The 13,181-nt window shown below is 33.7% G+C and overlaps 1 protein-coding gene across 1 annotated transcript in view; it reads right to left on the bottom strand.

Annotated features, from left to right (window-relative positions):
* LOC148276988 (modular serine protease-like) overlaps positions 1-6,468 on the bottom strand; it is a 37,126-nt gene extending 30,658 nt beyond the window's left edge. Inside the window, exon 1 of the mRNA XM_088233485.1 lies at positions 6,394-6,468. Coding sequence (XP_088089611.1) covers positions 6,394-6,436 — 43 coding nt within the window. The 5' untranslated portion in view covers positions 6,437-6,468. The remainder of the gene's footprint in view (positions 1-6,393) is intronic.
* Between the last annotated feature and the right edge of the window lie 6,713 nt (positions 6,469-13,181).

Raw genomic sequence — 13,181 nt, 5'->3', positions numbered from 1 at the left:
TATACATTTACATAAACGTATAAGTAAAAAAATGCTATTAACAAATTATTGTTAAAAACAAATAATAAAAATTAGTTTACTGTAAGTATATATTTATTTATTTTACATAAACCGCGTAAATTACCTTTAACATATATTGAACATAAATAAGAAAAAAAAAACATATAAAAGAACATAACAAAAAATTATAAAATTGCATAACTATAACAATAGTAACAAGTTGGTAAATACACATAAGCAACCAAAAATATTAACGAAATAAATACATAAATATGAAAAAACAAAAAAAGGAAAAACATTTTTAAATATAAAGAAAAGTTTAAGAATAATATTGCGAGAGAAAAAAAGAAATCAGACTCGTTTTATAACTATCAAGTCCAGAACCAAATATATCAGCCTTGTCCTCATACTGATTGCCATATCTATGGAGCCTAGGGATAGGCGAGTGCATGTGATAGTTTGTTCTAGAACTTGCAGAACAAAAAGGAGATCTGTGGCGGGTATGTCGACCAGGTACACGGAAACACACCAACTCCAGCAAATCTGGAGAGTCAATTAATGAATTGATCACCTTAAAAAGTATTAAGAATAAATTTTGTAAGAGAACTGTAAGTAATAACAATACAGTTCTCTTACAAAATTTTCCTCCTCCTAGGACGAGGTATTCTTCACGCCTCGTCCACCCTCAACAATCAGCATGGATGAATTTTAAATTTGTTGCAACAGAGAGATAAAACATTTTTGAGAAAAGGATATGGGAGTCTAGGCATTAACAGGGCTTATGACTTGCCATTGGCTTGTTTAAGTGGCCACTTTACACGCTGTGTAACATTCACCATTCTGCCCATGTTTAAACGTCCATATTTCCTAAACTCTTCCATCTGTTGACTTTTGTGAAGTAAAAAAGGTGAAACCTTTATCATGTGGGTGAGATTCATACGGCTGAACCAATCCACCCACAAGGCAACGCCTGAAAACAATTTTCAAATTTTTATACTTCTTCTTTTACTAGGTAGTTAATTCAACAATGTTTTGAGCATGTCCAAATGCTTGCAGACTGGCTGGATTTTCTCCCTAGGGAGTTGTTCATATTTGATTTGTTGTCATAAGTCTTGTGAATTCCCGGACTCCCATATTCTCTTCTCAAAAATGTTTTACCTCTCTGTTGAAATAAATTAAAAAATGAACAACTCCCTAGGGAGAAAATCCAGCCAGTCTGCAAGCATTTGGATATACTCAAAACATTGTTGGATGAATTTTGTTCATTAAAACATGATGGTATGAGTACTAAAAATATTACAGCCAAATAAATATGGTAAAACAAAACAAATTCTTTTTCTTTCTCGGTAAAAATGACGCTCCCAAAAATCCTCAGTTTTACCTTGTCAAACCAGTTTATACTAAGCGTCATACATATTTAGACATTGTTTCCAAGAATCCAATTATTTCAGACTACTTTATCACTTTTAAAACACTGAATCAAAATATAATTAATACGACGTCATTGATACATGATTTATAAACAGTTTTTTAAAACTATTTTTTTTTCACATTTTCAAAATTTATTTATTTATTTTATATATTCGCCCCTTATATCAAACACTTACCGATACAAATATATGAAATGGATTATGAATAATTCTTTGTTTTTTCAAAAACCAATTTGTATAATTTGGAGAAATATTTTCATACAAAACATTAAAAAATAAATTATAAAAAACAAGCCGAGTGAACGCGGTTGAAATGCGATCTCTTAGACGAATGTGTGGGAAATCAATGTATGACAGGGTTACGAATGATGGAATCAGGCGAGAGTGTAAATCTGAGTCAAGTATAATTGATAAGATTAATAAAGGGTCTCTGAGATAGTTTGTTCACGTAGAACGAATGGACGACGAAAGAATGGTAAAACAAGTATATGTGGCGAAAATGGACGGCAACGTGAGACGAGGACGACCAAGGAAGACGTGGCATGATCAGATAAACCAAAATCTTAAGTCTGGTCATGTCGAAAGCAGACAGAACCGAAGGGAATGTATGACAAGATGTATAAATGTGGAAGAAGCTAGGAATATATGCCAGGATAGACGTGTGTGGCGGTCCATTCTCTCTGCCTATCGCAGAGAGAATGGACCGCCGTAGTAGTAGGAGCCACGCATCACGGCGAAATTTATCAGATTTGATATTTCTGTACAACATCTTTAACGACAGAATTGGCTGTCACTAGAATATTTGTCATCGATAATTGTGACGTCAGGATTTATTTTATTATTTGACACTTTATGTACATATACAATATATATACAAATAAGGGCGGGCATATTGCCTTAAGGCAATTTCTTCCTACCTACCCAAACCGTTCAGTATGAGAAAAATTTTAATAAATGGACATATCGAATCTTACAGTTTTATACAAAAATTAAAAACAAAGATTAACAAAACAAAAATCTATTAAAAATAATTAACACTACTATGAAGAGAGGAGAGGGGATGGGAAGGAAAGAAAAAGTATAAAGGAACAATTTAAACATTTAACTAGTGACATTTCAATCTCGACTTAAATGTGAATAAAGAAGCGTCTCTAACATTAGTGGGTAGATTATTCCACAATAGAGCGGCTACTACTGTGAAAGAAGAGGCCTAAAAAATAGAGCGATGACAGGGTATAAAAAGGGTTCTCTCGTTACTAGAACGAAGAGATAGTCCGTGTTGTGAAAGAAGTTGGATGAGCTCTCTGAGATAAACATGCGAAATGGGATTGTTTAAAATATTGTGAAGAAGTGATAGAATGTGAATGTTTCTTCTATGCCCGATACTGAGCCAGTGTAGTTGCGTGCGATACTCGGTTATGTGGTCAAATTTGCGAAGATCAAAGATATAACGAATACAAATATTCTGCAATCGTTCTAACTTATCAAGTAATTCAGAATAAGCATCTGGATAGCATACATCCGCATAGTCAAAGAGTGGAAGAAGTAGGCTCTGGACTTATGTTTGCTTTACATTAATTGGCAAGGAATTCTGTAATCTTTTAAGTGAGTGCAAACTGCTATAAAGTTTACGACTAACTTCGTTAACCTGATCGTGCCACCCTAAATGCTTATGAATGAAAATACCTAAGTTTTTGACTGAAGTCATGAATGGAATTTCCGTACCATCTATTTTGAAAAGAGAAAGTGTGGAAAAGTTCACATTTGAATACATTTGTTTACTACCAACAAGTTCAATTTGGATTCGTGACGATGTTCTATAAAAATGAATCGGTTAGGAACAACGTTGAAAATTAACATGAATCGTGACGTATAAGGGGCGTGGGCAATGCAATGACCGCTATTGCGGGAATTCAATATTACAAATTTAAAAATGTTTTTTTTGCTACTACTATGCTTAAGGGCAAAAATAATTTATTTTTTTACTCGACAGTTTTTCATACACCCTTGATACTTTGAAAATGTAAAAAAAAGTGATATTTCCCTTTTACAACAGTTATATCAAGAAAAATATGTACAAAAAACTGAACAAAAAAACATAAAACTCTGCAGCAAAGACAAATAAGACAAATCATAATAAATAACCAAATAAACTTTTAAATTTATTTCAACAGAGAGGGAAAACATTTTTGAGAAGCTAATATGGAAGTCTAGGCATTTACAGGGCTTATAACCTGTCTTCCCTTCTCAAAAATGTTTTACCTCTCTGTTGAAATAAATTAAAAAATGAACAACTCCCTAGGGAGGCAATCCAGTCAGTCTGCAAGCATTTGGACATCCTCAAACATTGTTCAATTACTACCTGGTAAAAGAAAAAGTATTAAAATTGGAAAATTGTTTTCAGGCGTTGCCTAGTAGGTGATTTGGTTCAGCCGGATGAATCTCCCCCACGTGATAAAGGTTTCAGCTCTTTTACTTCACAAAACTCAACAGATGGAAGAGTTGAGAAAATGTGGATGTTCAAACATGGGCAGAATGGTGAATGTTACACAGTGTGTAAAGTGGCCGCTTAAACCAGCCAATGACAGGTCATAAGCCCTGTAAAAATTGAGGAAAAGTAATTTTACCTCTACGCAAACAGCGCACTAAATTTAGTGAACGCGCATTTGCGGTCGCAGGCCCTATGGCATGGAATACTCTCCCAGCAGAGGTGCGAGGCTGTGAAAGTGAAGTGATGTTTCGGAAAAAACTTAAAACCCACTTGTTCTCTAAATCATTTGAATAAATCCGTAGCATGTGACAACAAAATAAATTATTTTAATTAAATTACAAGTTTAAAAGAATCAGTATGTAAAGCACCCTTGAGGTATTTTGTTACCAAAATGACGCTATATAAGTTATCCACAATAATAATAAAATGCCTTGACTTCCATATTCCCTTCTCAATAATGTTTTCCCTCTCTGTTGAAATAAATTTAAAATCTGAAAACTCCCTAGGGAGGAAATCCAGCCAGTTTGCAAGCATTTGGACATACTCAAACATTGTTGAAATAAACTTTCCTTTAATCAAATCCTGTCTGGTTTTAAAGATCGTATCCATCTCACATTACGCTTCCCGCCCTTACAAGACAAAAATACTTGATTAATTAGCTCCGTGTGTAATATTTAGTAAACATTGATAAATAATAAAGTGTAGAATTCATTGATTAGTATACCTTGATATATAAGCTTGCATAGCTTCGAAACCAGTCGGTAGTAAAAATAAGTGGTAAAAGCAAAATTGTTTTTATTTATTAGCATAAACTTTGAGGTCAAACATACTAAATAATATAAAATATTTGTATATAACCACTTACCGACTTTTCTATGTCTACCGGTTTCGAGACGTACTTTTTTCCTCCGTCTTTTTTTGACTATGCTCCCACAACGTAAAAAAATTTCATAACCTAATAAGTGCATATTTGTCCTTATCAGTGCACGTGCCTTTTAAAATGCATGTCGTGTTGGTTTTACATTTTTCTGCAACAACTTTGGTGAAGGTGTATAGTGGGTTTTGCATGTTGGTTCAATTGGTATCCTGACGAAGAGACGGGTACGTTTCGAAACCGGTAGACATAAACGGTCGGTAAGTGGTTATATACAAATATTTAATTCTTTATATTTATTTATAGTCCTCCACTCTGGAAAATACTAGAAGCATATGGCACGCCTATAGAACTAATCGAACTTATAAAAGCCCTTCACTCAAGTAGCGAATGCCAAATCAGAATTGACGATGTTGTCACGGATTAGTTTGAGGTCACCAGCGGAGTTCGCCAAGGTTGCGTCCTTGCACCGTTCCTTTTTATAATCCTTATGGACTTCTTCCTTAGAAAGTCAATTCCACTAGATCGAGGAATATTCATCTCCCCCTCCCAAAAACTCTGCGACTTAAAGTATGCCGATGATGCGGTTATAATTGACGATTCAGTCGGGGGTCTTCAGGTCACTTTAGAAAAGCTAAATAGATACTCCGCATGCATGGGTTTAAAAATCAATATTGCAAAAACCCATGTACTGTGTTATACTTCGTGCTTTGATGCTCAAAATCCCCTGACTCTATCAAACTAAATCATCGAAAGGGTTGAGAGTTTGAAACACCTGGGAAAATGGCAGCTTTCAAAAAGTACTGGCAGTGCGGTTAGGTGCCAGATTCAACCGTATGAAGGCTGTCTGGAGATCGGTTGTTTACTCAGTGAAAATCAAATGCCACCTATATAACGCCTGAATAACACCTATTCTCCTTTACGGGTGCGAATCGTGGCACTTCACTAGGGAGGGCCCAAAGCGGCAAAATTCCTCAAGTTTTCTAGTTTTGAAAATAGGTGTCTTAGAAGAATCTTGGGTTGCGGCGGTTCGACTTCGTGGAGAATGAAGTAATAAGAGAACGGACACATCAAACTCTGGTGACAACTGTCGTCAACGTGCCGCCTGAGAGCCTTAACCACGCTTGCCTTCTTTACAAGGCATCAGGATCTCGACGTCCTGGACGTTCATTGCTGAACTTCCGGACGACAACCTGACTTGGGAGGACGCAAAAGATGAATGGAGGCTCTTTGTGGATTCCATATCTTCGAACTAGGGAGTGGACATGAAACGATGATGATTTATTTTTTTTATTTTGATTTACGTCTTGAAGTCATTTTTAAATTTGTAAAAAATCGAACACAAATAATGAAAGCATCTGATGCGTATATTTTCTTAAATAAACTCTTTGAAGAAATGTAAAAGTGATGCTTGCGAAAATCATCAGAATAATCTTGTCAAACCGGTTCATAATTTTCACATACAGTCATTGTTTGAAAGAATCCAATTATTTCAGCGTACTTTATCACATATATTTCACTGAATCAAAACATAATTAACACGATCGTCTTTCACATAAACTATAAACTGTTTTTTTAATAGATTTATTCAAAATTACCACTGCACGTTAAAAGCGTCGAAATAAATAGTTGTCTGATCATGGCGGCGGCAGCTCGGGCTCCATAGTAAGACTGAACTGTAAGACATCAGGAATCAACACACGTACCACATATCTCTGACCTTTAGAGAAGTCAGTGAGTTAATTACAATGCCTGTTTATTTTAGTACTGTAAACAGATAAATAGTTTTATCAAACATCTTTGTTTAAGTCATTGGCGTAGACATAATAAATCATCTTCATTTCCTTTCCTCGCCTCATTTATTTATTTATTTAAAGAAACAAACAGTCGACAATGATTAAAAAAAAAAAAAAATTATATTTATTTACAATTTTAAAAAACCCGTTAGGGTTACATTAGAAATTTAATATTGTCTAGTCATTATATGTCTCGTCTAGTCTAGTTAGTTCAGTCATCATGTGCTTTTTCAGATTGATTTTAAATTTGTCTCCATTAAAAGTTTTCAAGTAGTAAGGTAGGTCGTTGTAGTGGTTAAGTCCATTATGTAGTATTTTTGACTGTCCTGTGTTTGTCTTTGCTTTTTCAATATGATAGTGTTTTTGTTGTCTGGTGTTATATTTGTGTATGTCAGCATTTTTGACTAATATTATGTCGTCGTCTTGTATGTTTCCCAGTGTTATTTTGTGCACAATTTTTAAGGTCTCAATTTTAGTCAAGTAGTTTATGTCAAACTGGTGTGTTTTTTTGTACAGTTCAGTCGTAGAGGTCAGGTAGGGTAGGTTGTATGTTCGTTTAAGAATTTTATTTTGTTGTCTTTGTATTCTTGTTATGTCTGTCTTGTTACCAGTTCCCCAGAAGGCGATCATGTAACTCAATTTACTTTTGACATAGGCTTCGTACATCATCATTTTTTCCTTTCTTGATATAAAATCTTTAATTTTGTAGAAGAGGCTATGTAGTGATGCCATTACTTTAGTGAGTCCGTCTATGTGTTTTGTCCATTTTAATTGTCTGTCCATTGAGAGTCTATCTTCTATATTTACACCGGTGAAATTCAAATATGTGATTGCGCAGCAGGATTATACGTCGCTAAACGTAAATATTTTGACATTTAATATTAGGTATTTACGGATGTTCCATTGTGATCGCGAATACGATAAACAACCATGGTGAGAAATTGTTATCACGTCGCTAATTAGTACGTCGATAGTTATTTGTGATTGAGCTACAGGGCCGCATTTTAAATGCTAACTTCTTGAGTACATATCGAGAAAGTATAAAAAGTGAAATCTATACTATAAATGTGTATATTTGTATGAAAATTTAAAATATCTTCGTCGGTGATCTTTAATTAAACATGTTTTAAAAATATATATATATACACAGGGTGTTCTTTAAACCCTGTCACATCCGAAACCACGATGATCAGTATGAGCAAGAAGACATATTGGTACATTAAAATATTTTTTTTAGAACGACTAAAATCATAAAAAATAAAACATAGAAAAAAAAACAAATGGTTGCTCACTTCCGCAGGGATGAAACGAGAAGGGGGGAGGGGGGAGTCTGAACTGCACGGCCGCGCCGTGTATTTGTATATAAATTGTATATGTATATATGGCGGCCTCCGTGGTGTAGTGGTCAAGACGCTTGACTCACTCACGGAATGTTCCGGGTTCAATTCCCGTTGAGAACACACAAATTCAACGTGATTTTTCTTAAGCCCGGGTGTTTTGTGATGTAATTCACCGCTGTAATTGGGCCTCCTAGCCCGTTGTGGTGCAAAATAAAAAAAATAAAAAATAGTTATAGTGTTAAATTTTTTAAAAAAAAGATAGCCTTTACAATTGCGGCCCTGGTTTCAGTTCAGCAATCACGAAATAATGAAGTTTTGGCAACCTTTAAATCAGCATTTCACATCCACCCTGCCAGGAATCGAACCCAGGATCTCAAGAATGGCAGGCGAACGCGCCATTCACTTAACAATAAGGTGTTCTTACCTCTACTCGATTACCTTATTCAGGATTTTTACCCGAGAACAGCTGCTCTGATAGCTATCGAGTCGAAAAACACTCGTCTAGGATTCTGGTTCTATTTTACACACATAACTGTATTTTTCATTCACCTGGACAGAGATAATATGAGCGACGTACGTCGTAATAACTAAGAAAAACACAATTGGATTTTACAAAAGAAAATACGTTGTTTTTATTATTTAATATGTGTGTTAAAGAAAATTCAAACCCAAGGCTCGGCAACAGTACTCCATTGTGCATTGCTGATTTGCCTCCTATGAAAAACTGGGTAGGACAGTAGGATAGTAATATGGTAGGTTTTTAGCATTCATCTCTCAATAGATCCTCTGAGAAGTAAATAAAGAAAAACAGTCAAATTTTTACATGCTCGGCAACAGTACTCCATTGTGCATTGCTGATTTGCCTCCTATGAAAAACTGGGTAGGACAGTAGGATAGTAATATGGTAGGTTTTTAGCATTCATCTCTCAATAGATCCTCTGAGATGTAAATAAAGAAAAACAGTCAAATTTTTACATGTTTATTTAAATATTTATATATATTTTAATATTAATTTTTTAATGTTCATTAAATAATGTGATTAAAAAACAGATTTAAAACTACATAAAAACAACCTTTCACTTATTGAAATTTTAATATTTACATTTGATTTCTGTACATATATTTTTTTACATTGTCGTCTAAGAGAGCTTGTTTCAACTAATTAGTTATTTTTAAAAATATATTCTGATCACAATTCCGCCTGGCAGAATATTCCCCTAAAAAAATTAAGCTAGCAAAATTATTTATGTAATAAAGAAATTGATATTTTTTATAGCGCCTTTTTTGTAAAAATCACCTCAAAGCCAAGGGCACTGCACTTAGTAATTTAATAGTAATGATGTTGATTTATTAATTATAAATTTAATGTTTGCTCAGCGAAGTCTTTAAAAAAATCTAATGAGGAAGCTTAAGAGGACAGCGGCCCGGCTTTTCTTCAAACACATGTATTCCCATATTTCCTCCCTGGATTATGACACTAAAGCAGTGATATAATAATAAAGGAAGTGGTTGATCTAGAACTGAGGGAGATAAGGCCGTTAACATCACACGCTACGTGAACGATTAATTATCATTGTATCATTCACCAAGAAGCGCCTTATGCTCAGACATTGACAGGAAATAAATCAAATACAAAGATTGTCAACATAATTGAACGTAGAATTAAACGCAGAAAGTAGCCAGCCATATAAAAGTGAAACTGAGATAATAGCTCTTTTGTGAAAAGAGCGAATAATCAAATCAACACAACAGTTGGAATGTTTTAAACTTTGACGCATGATAAATAATGCATACGTTAGTATTTTTATAATAGAAAAAACAATTTAATTATGTATTTGACCAGTTTTAATGATTTTTAAAGTCCGGCAGACCACAAAACCTAAAATGTGCATATTGCAGAAAACAGCCCGCCCTAGTAAAACTCTGAATTGTGTTATGTCATGATGTATTGATCATATATATATTAAGGTATTTAATTGTAAATAATTAATTTCTTTTAATAAGCTTAAATTTTTATAAAGTCTGGCTGACCACACAATCTAAAATACGCATTTTGTAGAAAACAGCCAAATCTAATATTAAATAAAACCTTATTCAAACTTTGAATGTATAAGGTGAAATTCTGTTTTACATGTGTTTTATCATGGGTATTTCTGAATTTATGAATTTATAAAATTACTTACTTAAATTTATTTAAGAGAACTAGATTTCTGGAGGCATTTATCTACCCATCAGCATCCTTACCATAAGATTTTTCTAAAGTCTGTTCATTATAACAAGAATTTCCAAATAAACAAACCAGCCGCCTGATATTTGACGGAGAATAGCCTATTTCACACGTATCATTTTAATCTAAATGGCACGGTAAAATTAAAGTGGTTTGACATTGATTAAATTCATTTGTACCTATTAAATAATCTTTATATTTTTCGTCTTTTTTTATTTTATAAAACTCCATAATTAATGATTTAAAAAAATATATATATAAAAACGCCCCGGTCAACATATTGTTATTTTTAAATAAATAACAAAATATAAGCATTCTTAAAACTTACCCAAATATTTCCATTTTGTTGACCATTTTCAACAAGTTGTGAATAACTTGGTAATGGTCAGCGCGTTTGCCTACCATGCGAGGGGTCTCGGGCTCGATTCCCGACATAGTTGATTTGAAATATTTATTTAAAAAGAGTGTTTTTACACCAGAATATTTCATAGTCCCTGGACTGGTACCTGAACCGTAAGACTGATCATCTTACCTTCATTTAACAAAAATGATCAAGATACGCTGCGATTAGTGTACCAATGCAGCATTAGATGCGGAAAGAAAATTATGATTTTGTAAATAACTCAGTATTAGATAATGGAAATTGTGTTGGGGTAGAGGGGGGTTCAAACCTCGGACCTTTGATCCATGAGTCCACAACACTAGCCACGGGACCACAATCCCATTCAAATATAGAAAAACTAAATTTAAGGTATTCTCCATCCCTGTTGTAAATTGTTAATCTTAATGACTCCCGAGGGGGTGAAATCAAGTTTTTCGTCTACGAACATTTGGACAAACTCAAATATTGTAATGAAACAGACTGGTCAAAGAAGAAGTTTAAAAATTTAAAAATTGTTTTCAGACGTTGCCTAGTATGTTAAATAATTCAGTCAGATGAATCTCTTCACAACAATAAAGGTTTCAGCTCTTTAACTTCACTAAAATCAACAAATGGAAGAATTGAAGATATATGGATGTTCAAACATAGGCACAATGGTGAATGTTACACAGTGTGTAATGTGGCCACTTAAACCAGCCAATGACAGGTCATAAGCCCTGTAAATGCCTAGAATTCCATATTCCCTTATTTAAGGTATTCTCAATCCTTGTTGTAATTTGTGAAACAAAAGAGATTTTAATGATAATTTTATCAAAATCGTCAAAATTTACTAATCTCACGTAAAAATCCTGCAAAAGGAAATCGACTGGAGATTAGTCGGTCTCGTGGTGTACTGGTCATTGCGTTTGCCAGGCATTAAATAAGTAAATTTATTTAATTTCAATTTCAATTTATTTAAATAATTGTAAATTTAAATATAATTAAAATTAAATATAATAATAATAATTTAAATATAATAAATAATTTAAATAATTGTAAAACAATAAATGTCAATCCACCGAATTGTATTTTATCATGCCGTGTATATTTTTGCCGTGGTGTGAAATGGGCCAATCATGCGATTTCACGCAGTGGGCTTGTGGTTTGCACGCGCACAGTGGTCCAGTCTCCGTGAATGTACTTTGTGCTGTGGGTGTTTTCTGCAAGTTGGGAAATGCCGTTTTTGTGATCTACACTTTTTTCTAGAGGTGATTCTTACAGTTTTTCTGCATGAAAGCGGCTTGGCTGTTTTTAGCGGGACAATGAATTGATCTTACTGCACACGATAACACCAATATTTCTGTTTTTCTAAATTGTGGACTGGCTGCTTCACTACGTTCAATTGTAGTTTAAACCATCAATCATCATAGCCAATTCAAAGAATTTATTGTTGAAATGGTAATTCAATACGCAGTTGTCAAGCTGTTAAGGCTGTAGTCTGGTGAAACGCATGCAAAATGAGAAAATCATTTGATTTTGCCATTTTAAAACGAGTGTTTTTTTTTAAATAGCGCAATAATAAAAAAAATTAAAATCATAAATTAGATAAAAACAATAATTTTAAAGGTATTTCAATTAAAAAAAAATTATCTAACTAAAATATAATTACTTGTAGACCGGCAGATTACGCCATTTTAAATTTAGACTAAACTTAGGTATCTGGGTTCTCGTATAAAAAACTAAGTTTCGAGCAAAATTTTTGAAATTAATTTTAAGATAATAAATTAAACATAAAAGTGGTCAAAACAGAATTTCAATTTTTTGTTTTTGAAAAGAAATACAAGCATTTTAAATCATGTGCATTTTTGTGACATTTTCCTTTATTTCTACGTAAAATTATGCCTTTGGGAATACTTTAAAAAATATATTTTCATTGAAATATTTTAGTTGAAACCTTTTTTTATAGAATTGTTTTTTTTTTTTTTAACGAAGATAATTTTGTTTGTAATATTTAATTTGTAACAATATCTTATTTACGTTTTTATTACCTTCGTACCTACTGTTTTCGGTACCGGTCGTATGATTTCATCATTTTGAGTGCGTTTTACAAGACCACAGCCTTAATAAGGTACAATGGCTTTCAAGAGGAAACGTTTTAAAACGAAAACATATTTGGCTCTAAACAGTCATCCTCATTTCACCTGAAATTATAGTGCGATGACGCAAGTGAGCGTTTTCTATTAAATTCAATTCACTGCATTCTGCGAAACACGAGATCAACGTCCTGCAGTACATAAACATCTTCCCCACCATGGAGAAATGAACAACAAAGTAACGCGGTTATTGAGCCTGGCCACACACTAGACGAGTGCCATGGGAAGTAGCGAGGAAAGGAGGCAGAGACGTAGTGTGGCAACATTACTCGTCATGCTCCTCGTCGTGCCCACCGCTCCCTATTTTGTCGGTTTTTAAGACTCTGAGCACCGGCCGAATACACATAGAATTTACCCTGTGCCCGGCTCATTTTTGTGAAATTTCATGCCTTGTGAAGGGTTTTTTAAAAGTGTCATATTTTCTAAAATACTAGGTTAAATCAAGTAAAACTTCTCAGATTTATTTGAAATAATTAAATTAGTCATTTTTTGAAGGTAGCTTTACTAAC

The sequence above is a fragment of the Micrasema longulum genome, unplaced genomic scaffold (assembly GCF_059751315.1).
Source record: "Micrasema longulum isolate JH-2025_06_02 unplaced genomic scaffold, ASM5975131v1 h1tg001111l, whole genome shotgun sequence".
Taxonomy (NCBI): Eukaryota; Metazoa; Arthropoda; class Insecta; order Trichoptera; family Brachycentridae; genus Micrasema; species Micrasema longulum.
This window is presented reverse-complemented; position numbering and strand designations above follow the sequence as displayed.